Here is an 18408-nt window from a genome sequence, read left to right on the forward strand (position 1 = left end):
GTAGGTAGCAAATCAAGGGGTCACATTCGAGGTGCCGGCAATTTCAAAGACCACCAGTTCATGAGACGATTCAGAAACACATTCACTCGACGATCCTCCCGTACGGTGTACCTCGCTGTAGCAAGAATTCCCCATTACTTTGGTATCTCTGAGCTTTTGTTGTACCTTTTACATTCCAATCATTTTAATAAGCCCCCACCCGAAAACGCCCTTTTGGTATGCAATATCGAATCCCTACGAGCTTTCCGCTGCCGCTTGCTCTGTCGACACCTCGCCCTGGTTCGCAGCAGGCGTACTCGACGAGTCCGCCGCATCGCCAGCGGCCTGGCCCTTGTTCCGTCTTCTGCGCTTCTTCTTCGCCGGGCCTTCTCCCTCTCCCCCACCTCCATCCGCCGCGGCCCGCGCTTCCTTTGCTTCCTTGTGCGCCGCGTCGCCGCCGCTCGTGGCCTTCTTCGCCTTCTTGACCGCCAAGGGGTTCGGTCCCTTGCGTCCCCTCTTCTTGTCCTTCTTCTTCTGCTCTTGGGCAGCTCCTCCTGCTCCTCCGGCCTTGCCCTCCTTTCCGCTCTCATCGTCGTCGTCGTCCTCCTCATCCTCCTCGCGCTTCCTCTTCCTCTCGGGCCTGACGAGCCCGTCGCGGAACTTGCTCTTCTCCTCCTTGGTCCTGATCGCCACGCTCTCCGTCGCCATGGGCTCGAGGATCATGACCGATCGCTTAATGTAAATCTGAGGGACACCCGGGATCTCGCGGAGCATGCGGCGCACGTCGCCCGACTGGCTGGCGACGCAGTAGCGGTGCTTGTTGACGAGGTTGCTCTTGGGGTCGACGACGGCCTTCATGCACTCCATCGTGCTCAGGGGTTCCGGGTAGTCCTCCGGCAAGTGGCCGCAGCGTCTCCGCTCGAGCGTCTTTGCAAAGTCGATGATTTTGTTCATGTCGGGCTCGTTCTTGCGTAGGTACAGCTTGCGGATCTCGCATTGTGTGATCACTGTGTGCCCAAATCGTCAGCCTCGTGGCAGTTCCCTCCTCCCTGATGTTCAATCATGAGCGTGCTATATACTCACTTGGCTTAACCTTGCCGTGCAGCGTGCGCTCCAGCCCGGCGAGCAGGTCGTATCTGAAGTTGTGGCAGTCAACCACCATTTCGGCGTCGACTAGACATTGGTACGGTTCGCGGAATCCCCATGTCAATTGGTACTGATTCATCAGCTTGCGGTATTGTTTGCTACGTTTTCCGCGCATCGTGAAAGTATGGGTTGCGAGGGGAAATTGCCCTTGCCGTCGAACGAGAGGTGGTTTAATCAGGTTAACGCAGCAAAGACGGTGGTGGAGGCAGATGTTTGCGTTGAAAGTCGCGAAATTTCTTGCTGGAAAAATTGCGATAAGATAAGAGGTCGGGCCCATGAAGGCCGATCTAACCCCACCATGGTCCGGCCACGGCCGGGTGCAACGTCACTTGAGGAACGGTATCATGGATTTTTGACAGAAACAAGCATCGCAAAACGCTTCCATGAGAGAAATCGCTGGATCTTGGTGATATTTGTTCAATTAGCGGCAAACTCTGCACTATCCATGGATTCCTGTGAATATCAAAAGCCAATCAAACGCCAAGTACCTCCCAAAAGATGGCCACTGTCATCCCGACTCGGGTAGGGCGTATGCCATAATAATTGCAGCCTGCCCCTGCGGGACCTTTTCCGTAAATTCTATTTCCCATGATTGCCCTAGTTCGTGATATCGCCCTCCTCATCATGCATCCTGTTTCCTAACAAGCGCAGCTACGACGCTAATGTCATCGAGTTTGCCTGTTTCCTTCGTTAGCCTCAGTGAAACATCACGGCCTGGCGGAGCCGATAAGTTACCTCCAACGCTCGGTAGCCCTTCCTCAATGGCATGCTCCATAAACGGGCTTTCCGCGAATGGATCGGTCGCAATCTTCTTCGCGGCCGCGACCAACTCCTCGGCAGCGAGCTTCATGCCCCCGTTTGCGCCGCCCGTCCGGTCGCCCTCGACTCTGTCGCCCCCGCACTCCCCATTCTCCCAGCGTTCTATGCTCTTCTGAATGCTGTCGACAATCTCGTGCTCCCACAGGTTGTCGATGACGCCGTCCGACATGGCGAGGACCACATCCCCGACCTGAATCTCCACAATGTCCAAAACGGCTTCCGTGTTGGGGGTGTCGGGGCTGTTGGTGCCTAGCTGGCGGGGGCAGTCGAACCAGTGCCACTGCTCCTTGGTCTTGTAGACGACCTTTTCGTGCCTGGGTCGGAGAATCATGACTTGGCAGTCGCCGAGATTGGTGACGTAGACCTGGGGCACCTTCTCGCTGCCTCCTTGCAGGGTCTTGTAGTGCAGCAGCGCTCCGCTCGCCGTCGTGGTGCCTTGCCAGTCGTTCGGGTCCGAAGTCGCTTTCAGAGTCTGCTCATACGCCGTCTGGAGATAGGCTACCGGGTCGGGCTTGTAGACGTCTCCCGCGGCGCGAGGGTTGGTGAACTCTTGCTGAATGGCTGTCGCCCAGTAATGTAGAATCAAGCGAGACCAGAGGCTGTTTTTCCGGCATCAATATTGGGACGTCCGATCAACGGAAGGGGGGATTAAAGCACCTACCCAGCATGGCCCCTCGGGCGTGTTGACCAAGCACCAACACCATCGTTGGCACAAATGAAGTTGTCGCTGGCGAACACCGCATCATCTCCGTTTGTCTGTCCGAGAATGATCTGTCCGTCGACTCTCGCGCGCCGATCGCGGCTTCGGTGATGGGTACTGAGCGGATCGGAGAAGGAGCCTGACGGAGGGGAGAGGAAGGGCGGCGGGAACGGTCGCGGCGCTCGCTTGGCGAAGAGGGAGACGCCGGTCTCGAAGCGAAATGGCTGTTGCGTTTGTGTTTGTGATTTCTGGCCGGAAGAATTTGCTTGCGACGGCGGCGGCGTTGTTGTCGATCTCGTCGTCGCCGCCGTCGACAGGCAGGCCGCTTTGTTAGGTCGGTATCGCTGCGGCCATGATGCTGGAGATGCGCCCTGAGGCACTCTCGGCGGCCGCGCTTTGAAGGGGGGAATCGCCAACGAGGGCCCAGGTAGCCTCCTCATTCCCACGTGTGAGGCAGATCAGGCGCCTTTTGCGATGTTGGATCGCAACGAGACGAAATCGCTGGGCCTGTTGCCGTTATCTTTTGGCGCTGGACAGGAAGGGTGCCGCTGGAGTGCTGGGCATGGCCGGGGGGGTGGGCTTCGATGTGTTGGTTGGGGGCTCTCCGAACCGGGGGTTAAATTGGGGCGCTACACGTGCAGGCGCGTTTTGGTCCCAGGCCGGTGCATTGGGCACTGGGCTGCAGAGTCGTAGCTGGGAATTAGAAGCTCTGGGCGGCCTTGGAGGGCTGGCACGGCTGGGTAGGTAGGTGCAAAAACTCTGAACTTAGGTAAGCACAGTCAAAACACACCCCACCTCTCCTTTTTATCACCGGAAAGCCCAACATTTAGGTCAACGCTCTGTGAGTAGGAGCATTGGTTGAGCCACAACATGCTGTTTCTGTGAATGAAGTTGTCACAACTAGGAGCTACCCTGTCCCATATTGACCGCATTTTGAACAAAAAGTTCCTTCACTAGCATCATCCTCCACAATACCAGGAAAGCAAGCAGCAAACAAACAAACTACAAACAAACTGAAAATTCTGACAGAAAACTCTTAAAGGGAGTGTAGCGTGGCGGGCTCCTGATGGGGCTGATAAGTGGCAATCGATGCAACTGCAGAAATTGTTCCAGGTAAAAGCCGAGCACGCCGGTATTGGCATATCGTAAGAAAATTCTAGCCGTTCCGCACTTTTATCATTAACAGGATACGGAGTAATATCCCTTCCCTTTAACCTCATATCGCTCTCACTTGTCTCCATCGGCATTTCCGATTAGAGAGAAATGCGATGCACATCCAGTCCCCTGAACTTTGAAGAGGCAAACTTCCGCCTCGGTACGGTCTACGGGTGCAAAAACCTGGAAACAGGCTCTGAGGCTCCTCTGTCATCAACAGATCGACATTCGGGATCGACAACAGCTTGGCCCGGTCGAGGTGGCCGTCGCTCAGCTGCAGCCTCTGCGGGTGTAACATAGCTAAAATAAACACCAAGGCTGGTGGCCTGGAGCAGGACGGAAACATGGCATTGGAGCAATCTGCGTCACACTCGAAGCCTGCTGCGTCCATTGAGCATGCCGAAATCGAGTAGTCATTCGTTGCGCGAGGGGAATAGGATCTCTCGTAATATATACGAGAAAGTAAGCACGCAGGTTGTGCAGGTTCAAGAAGCTGTGATTCTAAAAGTTTGCAGCCATTGCCGATCTTTTCTAACAATAACCTCCGAACCATACAAATGTCAAGGAAACAAACATACACGCACAAGACTGACAACAGTTCGGATTGCCGTCTTCTGACGAACCGTTTGGTCTTTTGAAAGTCTATGCTCTTCGCGCCACCGTCTCCCTACTTTTGTCTCAGACTCTAGAGAGTGAACCGCGACGCTCGAGACATTCAGCTAGAGCCATCAGGCCTGCAATTAACTATGGACATCATTTACCATGTCTCGCCCTTGCAAGATATCTGCTCGGTACTCACGCATCCAAGAGTCCAGACCAGCCTTTCTCATCAACCGCGTATCCCAACTCAGCACGGTCTGTGAACTTCGTAGATCGGTAGGGATAGGCTTGGAGCCCCCGGTTCACGGATCACGGTTCACCGGACATGACGTAACGGGGCTGACGCAAAATATTGACACCAACAGGTAAAGATGGTAAGGTGTGCTCACTCAGCAATCGGGAGGCCGGGACTATCGAGTTTGATGAGCATACGTTGTCATTGAGGAGAACACGCCTTGGTCTGCTTCGATAATCTTTTTCATAGTGTTGTCACTGCCCACGGTCGATCAACGCGCGTCGAGGAAGGATCTGCCCGAGCCGCCAACGAACCCGCCCCGTAGGCCGGGAGTTGTCTCATCTGGCGCCAAACTAACCGGCGAACTCGACTCTTACGTCAGCGCAGTTCGTTCATTGCCAGCCTGTCATACCTGTGCCGTTCACCATTTGTATGGCACGGGGAGAGCTCGGAGGAGCCAGACTCGATAGGTGGTGACTGAGCCCTGGACGTTGCATTGCTTTAGCTCATCGACACAGTTACAACCTAGTGTAGGCGGAGGCTGGGAATTTCGTATCCCGCCGTGTTTTTGCTTCGTCTCGAGCTTCGGTCTCCGACATGATTGGATCAGAAAAGCCCTATTCGACAGGGAGGAGTTGGCGAAGGGTAAGCGCTTTCGTGGAGAAGCCCAGAAAATACAAGATACCCTCAGATACCTAATTCGATTCGTTTTCGCAATTCCACAGCCAGTCGCTGTTTGCCAAGGGCCCGATAGATGATACTCGCCCTTCTGGTTGGCTTTGCCTATGTAAATGTCCTTCCACTACTCCATACACCTAGGCTCATCTCTCACCACTCTGGACTCTTGTGCGGATTCCGAGTTCGCCTTGCCGCCTTTCAGCGGAGGGGTCGAAAGTTGACTGCTCGGGGTGGGACAATAACCCTTGCCCCCGGCCGCATGGCAATGGATCCCAGAAGAGGGGGGCAGAATATTGACGCATGCGGGAACACAGGGGCCCTCGTATGGACCCTTCAGTTCGATTTCCTTCAATGTCCGCGTTTTCGGAATACTTGCGTGGATTTTGTTACGGCGGTAAGGGAGCGGGCAGCGCACGGCGGAGGAGTCTCAGAAAGCGGACGACATCGACAACAAGTCAATGACTACTTGCGTGGGCTGTATCCGTGGGAGAGTGAGAGATGGAGCCACTTCGTCCGATATCATTCGTGCCTAACTTTATGCTTCGAGTTCGTACAGATGATGCACAGAGCAGTACAACATCCTTGCGCCTAGTTTGGAGGAACCTATCAATGCCTACCTACCAGCCAGCGATGACGGGGGAGAGAACGCCCGGTCTGGCGGTTTCACATCGGACACAATTCTGACGGCAGATCTCACCGGAAGGTAGTGTAAACCGCGGCAGCGAGCCCTCCCTCCAACCAAACGAATGGCCGGCCGCCGCAGCTATGTCGCTGACTGTTCGTACGGATACGCTGTAAGTCTGTATCCCGTACCCGTACGATTAGAGAAAAAGAACAATCAAGAGAAACAAGGGGACCACAGCCGGCGTCAACGGCCCCTCTTCGAACCCTTGGGAGACCCCCTCATCTACGGATACACACGTATGGATAATGGATATTGATGCCCCAGCTCTTCGGAGTACTCGACCCGCCCTGGGAGGACCCTGTTTGTTCCCTTTGGCGCCAGCGACTCAATGAGGCAGGCGCATCAAAGCCGGCGAAATCATGCCATGCTGGACAAAATCTGCCCCGGAAATACGTGTTGGCATTGTGGCAAGCGGGCTCGCTGCGTTTTCGCTCCGAGATTGAATAGGGTCACTTGGGGTCCCTGCGATCGTGGTCCACGGGTTAGTCGATTCCTTTGGGTTACTGACCCTCAGCCGGGGTTCCTGAACAATTACGGAAGAGGTGGCAGAAAAGCCCAGGAGCCAAGTCGGCACTGGAGTTCCTTCGATGCTTTCTTACTTTACAATTGCCGCCGTGTTGTACGTCACACAGACGGACGGTATTGGATATGTCTTAGTAGTGGGATGCGGACCTTCGAGAAGTGAGGACAAGAGCGGTAAACTCAAGGTTACAAACGGCCATGAGGCCATGTTGAAGTGTCTTGTAATCGGGATCAAGAACCAACTTTGAACCAAGATCTCCGGCAAAATGGCACTCTAACGCTTGAAGTCACCGATAGCCAGGGAGTTCAGCCATAGAGGATGACACCCAGCATAAGTACTTAGATATCTGTATCGACCAAAGCACCAAACGACACAGGGAAGGAGGAGCTTTGTCTAATAAGGTACCTCAAGTACCCAACCGCACGTGGTTCATCGGGCCGGGGAAAGACGCTGTAGCGTTGGAACACTAATAGATTCCCTTCCGTAACTAAAAGACCACAGAGTCTAGAGAAAAGCCAACCTTACTTTTAAGAACTGAAACAAAGTTCCCGGCCGACACTGGAAGATCGAGTAGGACCTTGTGATGACGATAAGATGTTCCTTGTTAGAAAGTGTTGTTCTAGGTAGTATGGACTTATGGCAAGTCGCGACTGGGTGGTCAGGACGGATCGCCAAGCCAGCAAGGGTAGGAACACTCTCCCTCCCGCGACACTGGCTGATTGCAGCTGTTTGGAACATGTCTGTCTCCCTACGGAGTACTTTGCCCACATTGCAATTACCGTGCTCGTAATTCCATGACCACGATTGACTGTCATGGACATGCGGAATTCGATTCTGAAAAAGGCATACGCAGCGGTGCGAGGCAGGCCGCGAGGCAGAGATATCATATCAAATCTCCATCGGAACTCGCAAGGGCGACCGACACAAGAACCGAGACCGAAGCGGACATTACTCTTGCGATGACGGCCGAACCGGGTGGTTCTGTCGCTTCGTCAAGAATAGCGGCGGCGACGGCGGGCGGCGGGCGGGCATCTGACAACTCAACTTGGGGGCTCAAACAACAATGCTCTCTCTCTCTCTCTCTCGCGAATGTGACACCCGACAACCCCGATCGCTTTCTGCGGGCACCGCATGACTTGCGATCCTCCGTCCGAAAGAGAAATAGGCTACGGCTACTGGTTACGAAGAGTACTGGCTCTCCAAATCTCCAACCACTTGACTTTTTTGCACAGCCACGCGGGACTCAAGACAAGTGCGGTAAGTGAACCAGAAACTCCATGATTGGACTAGCTCTGTCTGTCTCTATGTACAAGTTGCGACTTTACTTCGGGATGCACGGAGTGTTGGCCCAGACGCCCAGCCCTGCCCCAGCTACAAGCAAGTAAGCAGAAGCAGAGAGCAGAAAGCTGTTAGGGGCAAGTCTTCATAACAACGAGCTCTCGGCAATGATTTGCACCGAACACATGATACCTTCAGAATAGAGATAGTTGAAGAAACCAGTGAGCAGAAAGAGCCTAAACCATACTGCGTAGGTCTGTCCGTTTCGGTTCATCCCCCCCTTTTGGCCCCCAAAACCTAACCCAGCCTCTTTTTTCCAAAACCTGAAGCCCTCCACGTTCTGGAACAAGACGTCAGGTGGTGCCTTAATCCGTCCCAAGTAGCCCCAGCCCACGCGCAAGAGCCACGGTGTGTGGCCCAGGGGGAGGATCTGGTGTGGACTCGTGGATTGGGCAGGTGGCGCATCTCCCGGGCTCTTTTCTCCCCCCCTACGACGGCGCATCATACTGTGGTAGACCGTAGAAGAACCTACAACTCCTTGCCTCAACAAGTAAAGAGTTCAAGACGAGACACTGGGAAACAAGGTTTATCTATACGAAAGAAGGAAAACACACAAACAGGACAGTTGAGAACAGTCCAGTAAACGCAAACAGAGGTGTCGGAACAAAGACTACGGGATACCTCTCATATCGAACTCGACAACTTTCACACCGCATCGAAAAGAACGGATGCATAGTCCCGAGATATCTCACGGATACCTTACCTCTTGTCTAGACCACCACCCCAACCCCAACAGCCTGCCCCGGCACGGATCACGAATACACCGGCGCCTGCGCTGTCAGGTCCCTAGTCCGCTACTAGTGCGCCTTACCTTATTCACTCGTACGGGTCGACTGGTTAGCCAAGGAGTTGTGAGTTGCAAGCTAGGTAGGCGTCCCGACCTCGCATTTATTTCGTTTGGAACCGCCCACCTCCCCCATCTGCATGCAGTGCTCCGGTCGGTCCTCAGCCAGGCGATCGCCTCGTCCACCCGATCTCTCTCTCGAGTCTTGCCCACTTGTGAAGTTGTGGGTGGGAGTAACGGAGGGAAGGCGTTGCGCGTCCACCCACCACATTACCCCTGCTTGGGAACAACAGTGGTACGCTAGACCTACGGACCGCCGTACCCTGGCACGTTTTTTTTTCTTCTCGATGGGCTAAGGTATTGACAACTGCAACCGCTGTCCAGTTGCTCGCGAGTTGTCGAACTAGTGAGTTTGGTAATAACTCGCTGTTGTGTAGGGAGTACGGAGGGAGCATGGAGTAGCGCCGAAGCCACTTCCCATTGCGCCGGCGCCAGTCGTTTGGTTCGATTCGAGACTTCTCGTCTTACACGCTTTTGTGCCCTCTGTTACATCCTTATTTTTTTTTTTTTTTTTTTGCGGCTCAGCTTGTCGTACCTAGGCGCCAGACAGGTGTTTACGACGAGACCACTCAGAGCACACACAGTCTCGAGGACCGAGTCGGAAAATGGCTGGGCTGGGCTGGGCTGGGGGGGCCATGGGGAAAAGAGACTAAGAATGAGCAGATGCCGATGCACGCAGCAACGCATCCCATCGATCCCGTCCAAAAGAGCACAAAATACCAAGGCCCTAAGCCCGCAGAGCCCGGATGCTGGCTCGTCTTGGCAGGCCAAGGGCTTGGATTTTCTGTGTGTCTCTCGACGAGTCGACGATCGACCTCTCTGAGCCCGAAAGGCGGATCAAGGAACCTTGACGTGCTGCATCGTCCGGCTCATCCGCAAGCTATTGAACTTTTTTGGCCGGGGGGAGGGGAGCGAGAGAGGTATGTATCTGGAAGTACCTTTTGACCGCATTCATCGTCTCCTCTTCTTTTTATTCTCTATCTATCCAGCCGTTTACTTTCTTGATTGAACAGTATGCGTAGGCATGTATTATCCCTTGCAGGAAACCCAAGAAGAGTCAGTAAAGTGAAAGAATCGTCTTGACTGCAGCTGAAGAAACAGAGACAAACGAAAAGGAAGTCAGAAGAAACAAGGAAAGGGAATCAACCACAACCTGAAAAGTTTCGAAAAACCGGGAGGTCGAAGAGGCTAGAGAGACAACCGAAGAGAACTAGCAACGTACCCCAAATGGCCCAGATGGAAAGCCGGCTCATAGTGTTCTCCATAGAGTTCCCACCTCACAGATGACAGTAGTGACAGTCCACAATCAGATAGTGCGGCGCTTGTCGGGGGAGACTAAGCACCGCCAACACCGAAAGAGTAGCGGGAGAGACAGAGTCATCAACATCATCATCATAATCGTCGTCGTCGAGATCACGGCCGCCCAGCCCAGCCCGAGCGACCGCCAGAGCCTGTGCGTACACAAGGACGGCAGCAAGGTAGACAGCACAGCAGACCCCGGCATACCCAACGCCATTACGTCGTTCGGGCTCTTGTTCCTGGGGGAAGGGCCTTGGTGTGTTGCTGGTCGTGGATTGGTTTGGGACGGGCCTAGCCCTGTTACCGCTGCGGCACTCTTTTTACATACTACGGATGGACACACGGTTTACTCAAATGTTCCGGGGCATTATTCACAGGAAGGTTACAAAGTACAATTCACCGCAGCTTGAGCTACCCGCTGAACATGCCCGGTTCAAATGAGAGTCTTGAACCTGTTGGAGACCTCTCTTGGTCACCTGTGGCCGTGCCTTTGCCTTTGCCTGCCCTGGCTGTGCCTGTGCCTGTGCCTCACGTTGCCTTACCTTTGAGCTGATCTTTCTGGTCTGGTTTCTGCTGGACCGGGACCTTGACCTGGGAGTCTGGGACCACCTGCCAAACTGCTGCTACCTTGCTGCAGCGCAGCCAACTGACCTGCGTGACGGTGACGGTGACGGTGACTGGGTACGAGAGAAGAGCGAGGAAACAGCAGGTCGCAGAAGTAGGCGGTGTTGCTAATTCTTGTTGCATAATACCTTACACCTCCGTACGTAGGTACCTCACTCACTCCCCGTACTCCGTACTCCCGGAGGTACTCCCGTACTTGGTACACCTCGCAGAATACCTCTCAGAGTACCTCTCAGAGTAAGGTAAGGTACGCCTCGTGCTTGGGGGTCTTTTTTTGACACGTTCCCGTCGTTTCCATGCTCTCCATGCTCTCTCCATCCATCCATACCTTACCTTACCTTGACACTCACTCCATACTCGCTCGGGTACGGATTCATACATCATCTCGGGGATTCTCCTACCTTTTTCAGACTTTCTTTCCTCTTTCTGTTTTCCTGGTTTCCGATTCTCAGTCTTGGTTGTCCTGCTCTTCGATTCGTCTCGCGTCATCTCGAATCTCTCTCTCTCTCTTCCTCGACTACACTTAACCTCCCTCTAACACCAACAGCTCTGAGACACGTACATACATACAGACGGAACCCGAAGATACCCATGGCTGAATCCTAATCGCTGCCCGTCCCGAAACTTCGTTACTTGTTCGCCTGGGTCCCTTTATTCGTTCCATCATCCATATTAATTCCACCTTTTTTTGTGCTCGCCGCGCAAAGAAGTGTGTGCTTCGTCGGTCAGTCGGATCTTAAGATTACCTTACAGACCGCGCAACCTCCCTCCCGGCCGCCGAGTCACCCGTAATCGTACGGATACAGCACTGCGCATTGCGTACTGCGCATCGCTCGTCCGGCCATTACATCGCATCGCATCCACTACCACCACACGATAATCTTAAAGCCGGAGAGATCCACGAATCCAACGAACGACCCTTCGGTCTCTCACTCACCCCGATTCGTAACGTCCCCCCCTACCGAGCATTCAGAGGAATTGCGCTAGTCCCAGGGCCGAAGCTGTCGATTCCGAAACCCTCGAATCCCCGAATCCCTTCCCGCGCGATCGCATCTCTGCCCATTCCTCGCATCCTCGTCTCGACGGGCTAGAGGCGGCCTTGTAGGCTTGTCCTGCTCATCCAAGACCACTCTTGGTCGCGCACGGCGCAAGTGGGTGTCTCTCAGTAATTTGGTTGCATGGTTGCTGGCTTGGCACAACGTCGAGCAAAGCGTCGAGCAAAGCTGCAAAGATGGGCCGTAATCGAGGTTCGTGCTCCCACATTCCCTTCTTCCAGCTCTTGTCGCATAGTCTTCCCAAGTTCCCATATCCTTAGCCTTCTTAGCGCAACTTGCTGCAGTTGGCACACCCCCCCTTCTTCCCAAGTTTCCCAGCCCAGCCCAGTCCTTGCAGGCTTGCACCGGACCATCATGCGTAGGAGGCTTTTTTGGTTGCGCGCTGGCGCGTGTTGCTGGCGTGCATCCCAATCCTAATATGCCCAATATCCCTTTTACTGCGCAATGCTGTTGTTTGGCGGCATTTACATCAAATACCCTTGCCCGGCCTTGTTTTCTGTCCACAGCTGGTCCTGGATGGCTTTGCATCACCAGAATCCTGAACCATCGTCCTCGCCATTTAACACTTTACTTCTACCTCTGTCTTCCCTGCCGCTACCCGTCCGCCCCAGTGTCGCCCTGCTCGGCCATCCTCACCATCCGTCGTCCTTCTCGCTCGTCCGCCGGGGACCCCCCTTCTTCCCCTTGCGCTCCTCCCTTCGCAATCCCCCTCACATCCGCTCACCCCCGGCCAGTTGGTGGTCCTGGCCAATTAGTCGGGTACCAGGGCGATATTGTTACTTTTTCATGACCCAGTGGCTTTGATATTTTTTTAATTGCCTGTATTTGGTATCACTGTGAGGTGTAGCTGTGTGGATTCGGAAGGAGACGCAGAGAGAAGAGAGACGCGCGCGCAACCATGCTGACCAAATCCGCTTCCATGGGCACCACAGTCCTCTCATTCATGTCCCAATTTTCTGCCACTTCGAGGGACGGCAGCAAGACAAACCAGCCAACTCCCAATTCGTCACCTCCCCCCGACGCGGCGACACCTTTTCCTCCATACAACCTCAAGTCACACCCGACTTCAAATCCACCAACAACACAACATCAACGTCAACAATCCCAATCCCAAAAAACAGAACCCTTTCCAGAACCGCCCGCCAGTTTCGGCCAGCGCCCCGCAACCCCTACTTCGCCCGCGCGTCCACCATCCGAATATGCGTCATCGCCCGCCAACGGAACTGCCAACAGCTCGCCCGTAAATAGCCCCAGATCCGTCACTGGCCGCCAACGCAGCTCCTCCCGCCCACTTTCAATGGTAATGCCATACCAGCCGCCCCTCATGGATATCAACGAAGATACCATTCCCGAGCTTCAGCCCATCTTCACTTTCCTGAATAGCCATGCGAACAAGCTGTACCAGGAGGGCTACTTCCTAAAGTTGGACGACCAAAACACACGTGAGTTTTATTTCATTTTTCCTAGTGCTTTTTATTTTACCTTTGCGCCTGCAGCTACCTTAGCTGGCGGTGGTGACGCGCATAACACTCGGACCCGATCACTGACTAAATTTACAGAGGGCAAGCCCAATCCCGACCGCACCTGGACTGAGTGCTTCGCTCAGCTCGTCGGAACCGTATTGTCACTATGGGACGCAGCAGAGCTCGATGCCGCTGGCGAGGACGGCGAGATCCTCCCCAAATTCATCAACTTGACTGACGCTTCCATCAAAATGGTATGTCGAGCCCCGATTGCCGTGCCCCAGCCAGATTTGGCAGCATTGGCAGGTACGACGGTGCGGGGGATCGATCGAGTGCTAATTTACCATGCCCTTGGCGTATAGATCGAATCCCTACCAACACGATCGAATGACGAACAGCCGCTGCAGAATATCCTCAGCGTCTCGACTGCCGGCAGGAACCGTTATCTGCTGCACTTCAACTCGCACCATTCATTGATCCAATGGACTGCTGGCATCAGGCTCGCTATGTACGAGCACTCGACCCTGCAGGAGGCGTACACCGGTGCCTTGATCGCCGGCAAGGGCAAGTCCCTCAACAACATCAACCTCATCATGGATAGACAAAAGTTCAAGACCGAGGAATGGGTGCGCGTGCGGTTCGGCGCCGGAGTCCCCTGGAGGCGGTGCTGGTGTGTCATTTCTCCCCCCGACGAGAAGGAGTATGCAAAGGCCCAGAAGGAGATGCGCAAAAAGTCGCCTTACGACCGTTCCACGCCGATTCTCAAGGGAGACATCAAGTTCTACGACACCAAGAAGGATGGCAAGAAGCAGAAGAAGGCTCGCCCCATTGCCACCATTACCGATGCCTACTCTTCCTACGCCATCTACCCGCAGGCCAAGTCGCTGATTGATGCATCAACGCTCCTTAAGATTGAGGGAAACATCACCATCCACTCTGACCCGCCGTCGTCCACCGAGGGTTTCGTCTTCATCATGCCCGAAACTCACCCTGCCGTCAGCGGCTTCGAGATGCTGCTGCGCTTCCTCTTCCCCACCTGGGATACCTTCTGCCTCTACGGCCGCCCCGGCAGACTCGTGGCCAGTGTCCTCGACCCGAGATCACTCATGTTTGCCATGCCAAAGCACCGAAGATACGGTTACCTCGAGATTCTTGACGTTACTGGATTGATCTTGGAAGAAGGCAGCTCAAGCTGGTCGGAACGTGATTGGAGAAAGAAGCTCAAGGAGCTCACTGGTAAGCGAATGAATGCCATGGATGAGTCCCAAGCCACCCGTCAAAGAAGCGGAAGCAAGAAGAGCAACCGTCTCAGCTTCGGCAATGGCACCTCCAGCCCTGTGCCGGCCAAGCCTAGAGTCGGCTTTGCATCTGATGCCATTTCAAACCGGTCTTCTCGATCCATGTCACTGGGCACACCCAACCGCTCAGAGAGTACACCTGTCACGACTTCTCGTGCGCCTCCTGCATTGGCTGGTATCATGAACAAAGCAAACCATGCACGCAACTCTTCGGATCCTCATCTGCTTGGTCACACACCCCAGCGCCCTGAGGACCGTGGCTACGACAGCTCGTACAGCAACTCCTACAACAACTCACCGGCACGTTCGCCAGCCAGAGGTCCCTCACCAGCCCGTGGCCCGCCCCCGGCGAGAGGAATTCTTCGCTCAGGAACCCAGAGCTCTGAAGAAGACACAGCCCGGAGCACACCGGTGCGAGAGATTGAGGGAACTGTGCGCCAGATGGAGTCGCCAGAGCCTGTTGCTGCTCCCCCTGCATTCAACTACGGTCCTAACTCCAAGCCTGCGGGCAAACCTTACCACTCTCCAGATCTTCGCAGGGCTACTACTCGATTGTCCAACACTACCCTTTCCCAGTTGACGAAGGCAGGCGGATTCGTGATTCCCCCCGATAGCCCATCTGATGCGTCGTCTGAGCGGAGGAGTGGGGAGGATGCTGCGCCATCTGGTCCTTTGGTACATCCTCAAGCTTATCCCGACCACCATGTAGGAGGCACTGCTAACGATACAATGTCTCGTGAAGCTCTGACCCCTAACCAAACCCCTCCTCCCTCCGGTGGTCTCCCGCCCCCTATTCCGCCCATGAACCAGAAGCGTTCCCGATCGCCCCTTGCCCAGCAGACGTTCGGCCCCCCCAGCCCTCACCCTCAGGGTCCCTTGCCTCCCAATCCTCAAAGTCGAGGCCTTCAAGATGCGAGACCCCCTCCCCCTCCTGAACATTTGGAAGGCCTTGAGCAGATGAGAAGCCCAGTCGAAGGACATCCCCCTCAGATCCGTCCTCAGCCGTCATTCAGCAACTTTTCGCGACCCGATGGCACACGAACTCCCCCCTTGGGTGGACCAGGCCGAGTGCCTACTCCGGAAATGCGAAACCGCGGCATGAACCCTCAGGCGATGGGGCCGCCGCCACCCCCGCATGGTAGAGACCCTCGGGCTCAGGGCCGCGGTGTCCCGCTCCCCGGAATCGATACGAACCCCGCCTTCCAGCGCAAACCACTGCCGGCTCGATCGGACAGCTTGAGAAGCCCTCAGCAACAGACACCCATCTCAGCCTCCAGCGGTGGCAGTTGGGGCAACAACATTATCGATCAGGCGGGATTCCAGCAAATCCAACCCCGCGATCCTAGACAGCGGACACCGGTACCTGAGCAGCAGATCAACAGAGCTCAGACACAGAGGAGCGATGCCAGCTACTACGATGACGCATCGTCAACAGCGAGCCCAGACTACGCTAGCCGCAAGTCCAGCGAGACACAGCGCTCTCAAAAGTCTTTCGAGCGGCCCAGAGCAGGTGTGTTGAAGACCGTGGGCGGCGCCGACTCTGACAATGGAGAGTTCGCCATTCCTGATGTCAACTTTGGGCCTACCGTCAACTACGGCGCCAATCAGCCCGCGAGAAACAAGACACCTACGCCCATGACCTATCAAGCCACGCCCGGCCCTCAGCGACCATTCTCCCCGGTCGCCATAAAGTCTCCCACTGGCAATGACCCCAGCCATAACCGTCAAGAGTCTGAGGACACGGTCAGGAAGGTCGCTTGGCAACCTGGTGCCGCCGCTGTTCCCAGCGGTCCAGGCATGAGCGCGGAGCAGTTTGTCCAGCAGCGCGCTGCCCAACCGGCTGCTCCCATGTACGCCCACAATAGGACGCCCTCTGGCAACATCCTTACTATGCGATCGATGACCCCGACTCCCGCCATGACCCGAAGCGGTTCTCAAGAGATGCTCGCCCGTCACTCTCGCAGCAGCTCGGCAGATCTTCTGCAGCGTCCCGGCTCTCGCGGCGCCAACGCCGTTCTTGACATGACTAGCAGTGGTGAGGTATCATCTCACCTGTCGGCGCGCGAACAGGAGCACGTCGCTCGCATGACGGGCTCACCGCTCATTACGATGGCCGGCAACCGCAATGCGAACCAGCAGCAGCAGGGAGCCGGCTTGGTCGGCGCGATCCACGCCCGTGAGCAGGAGAGACAGCGGGCCAAGCAGGGTATGAACACGCAGGCGGTGCAGCAAGCCATCAACCAGCGCCAGCAGCAACAAGCCATGGTCTACCAGCAGCAGCTTCAACGTCAGCAGCAACAGCAGGTTTACCAACAGCAACAAATGTATGCCCAGCAGCAGCAGCCCATGTCTCCTGGGGGCATGATCCCTCAGGGCATGTACACTCAGAGCAACATGTCTGTTGGCCAAATGAGCCAAATGGGTCCAATGAGCCCAATGGGTCAGATGAGTCAGATGGGTCAGATGGGCCAAATGGGTCAGCCGAGGGGACAGCCCAACGGATACGCAACCGGGCCTGCGCAGAACTTCGGCTACGCTCAGGGCAGCAGCTACGGCCCCGCGAGTAACTACGGCGGCGGCGCGGCCAGCACTTACGGAGGTGCTGTCAGCAACTTTGGCGGCCAAGGAGGCGGATACAGCCAGGGAGGTTCTTATGCCAACCCGATGGCCATGCGCCAGGGTCGCCAATCACCCGGACCTCAGATGATGGATCCCCGATTCATGCAGCAACAACAGCAGCAACAGGGCCAGTACTCCCCGGGCCCTCGTCAGGGTGGACGTGGACAAGCCTATCCGGCGACATACCAGGGACAGGCTTTTTAGAAGACTTGAGAGGTTGAATGAGATGAAGGAGATGCAGATGGAGAGAGGAGAGAGAAGAAGTTTGGTTTTTATTGACTGAGTAGATACCAGCAGACGGGGCAATGTGCCCTTGTCTTGGAAGAAGTGTAACATCATCTGGAACGGCCACATGGAAGGCGTTTGAAGAGACGTAACTACAACCATAGGAAAAGCTGGTTGTAGGTTTTGGTCCTAGACAGGACAAGCATTTGGGATTTTCTTTTGTTGAGTAGAGGCTGGGTAATAGCATGGCCGACGGTTGGCATTGATGACTAGCAGAGACGGCCGAACATAAATGACGAGAAAGAATTAGCATAACAAGACGAGATTTTCTACGATTTTCCTGGTGTTGCCTGGTTCTTCATTTCGAGGTGACAGTACATGGTTGCCGTCACTAGCAAGGTAAGGTATTCGTATGCTTCTGTGAATCGTCACAAATTCCCAGTCCTGAGTTGGAGCCTGCGCACGAGCGAAAATCAGTCCTGGATCGGCGAGGCAAGTTCCTCCCTTGTTAGGCAGACATGGGAAGTCGGTGAAGACGTTTCTCACACAGGAGTTCAGTAATGAATTCTACACCAGGAGAGTGTTGCGAGTGCATAGGAGGTGGCCATTTAGAAATTAGGCATTTATGATGGTGGCTGGTCTGGGGCAGAGCGAGCTGCGGCCACCGGCAACTCAATTCGAACTGCCCGAGCTTGTGTATATACCTATCTGTACCCGCCCTGACTACCTACTTTAGTTTATCGCCACTTCGACTACGGAGTAAGGTGATTGCCCAGGTTTCTAAATGGCCCGGAGCTCTTCAGCCGTCACGTCGCCGCGTTCTGGCTTAGGTTCTCCTGACTGTCACGTCTTTTGGCGCGTCTTGGTGGCAGCTACCGTGTAAGTCAGAGTACCGGTGTAGGTACCCACGGTACCTCACCAGTATACTTTTTAGTGGAGACTACAAGGTTCATGTACCCAAGGTTTCTAAGCACCGACTGGCTAACAGCGGCTACGGGTGCTCTTGCTGCCTCGTGGCCACTGATTACACAGGACCTGACGGGACGGGACCAAGACCCCTCAACGCCCCCGGGCGGCGGGAGGACCACCCCCAGCCAGTGGCTCGTCGCATCTTTCCATAATC

At 55.1% G+C, this 18408-nt stretch overlaps 3 protein-coding genes across 3 annotated transcripts; 1 reads left to right on the forward strand and 2 right to left on the reverse strand.

Annotated features, from left to right (window-relative positions):
* Window positions 1-234: 234 nt before the first annotated feature.
* Window positions 235-1285, reverse strand: HER10_EVM0008230 (uncharacterized protein; the record flags this gene model as incomplete). Its single annotated transcript, XM_035477761.1, has 2 exons — window positions 1063-1285; window positions 235-986 (listed from the first exon to the last, which is right to left on the reverse strand). Exons 1-2 carry the CDS (start codon window positions 1238-1240, stop codon window positions 235-237), a joined length of 930 nt encoding a protein of 309 aa, XP_035330829.1. The 5' UTR covers window positions 1241-1285.
* Window positions 1286-1520: 235 nt separating this feature from the next.
* HER10_EVM0004796 (uncharacterized protein) lies at window positions 1521-3206 on the reverse strand. Its single transcript, XM_035482967.1, has 2 exons — window positions 2606-3206; window positions 1521-2543 (listed from the first exon to the last, which is right to left on the reverse strand). The coding sequence occupies exons 1-2, from the start codon at window positions 3082-3084 to the stop codon at window positions 1748-1750; spliced, it is 1275 nt and encodes a 424-aa protein (XP_035330619.1). The 5' UTR covers window positions 3085-3206; the 3' UTR covers window positions 1521-1747.
* Window positions 3207-11009: 7803 nt separating this feature from the next.
* On the forward strand, window positions 11010-17620 carry HER10_EVM0002521 (PH domain-containing protein). Its single transcript, XM_035482898.1, has 3 exons — window positions 11010-13122; window positions 13240-13397; window positions 13506-17620. The coding sequence occupies exons 1-3, from the start codon at window positions 12579-12581 to the stop codon at window positions 17262-17264; spliced, it is 4461 nt and encodes a 1486-aa protein (XP_035330489.1). The 5' UTR covers window positions 11010-12578; the 3' UTR covers window positions 17265-17620.
* The last annotated feature ends 788 nt before the right edge of the window (window positions 17621-18408 follow it).

The sequence above is a fragment of the Colletotrichum scovillei genome (assembly GCF_011075155.1).
Source record: "Colletotrichum scovillei strain TJNH1 chromosome Unknown Contig00008, whole genome shotgun sequence".
NCBI lineage: Eukaryota > Fungi > Ascomycota > Sordariomycetes > Glomerellales > Glomerellaceae > Colletotrichum > Colletotrichum scovillei.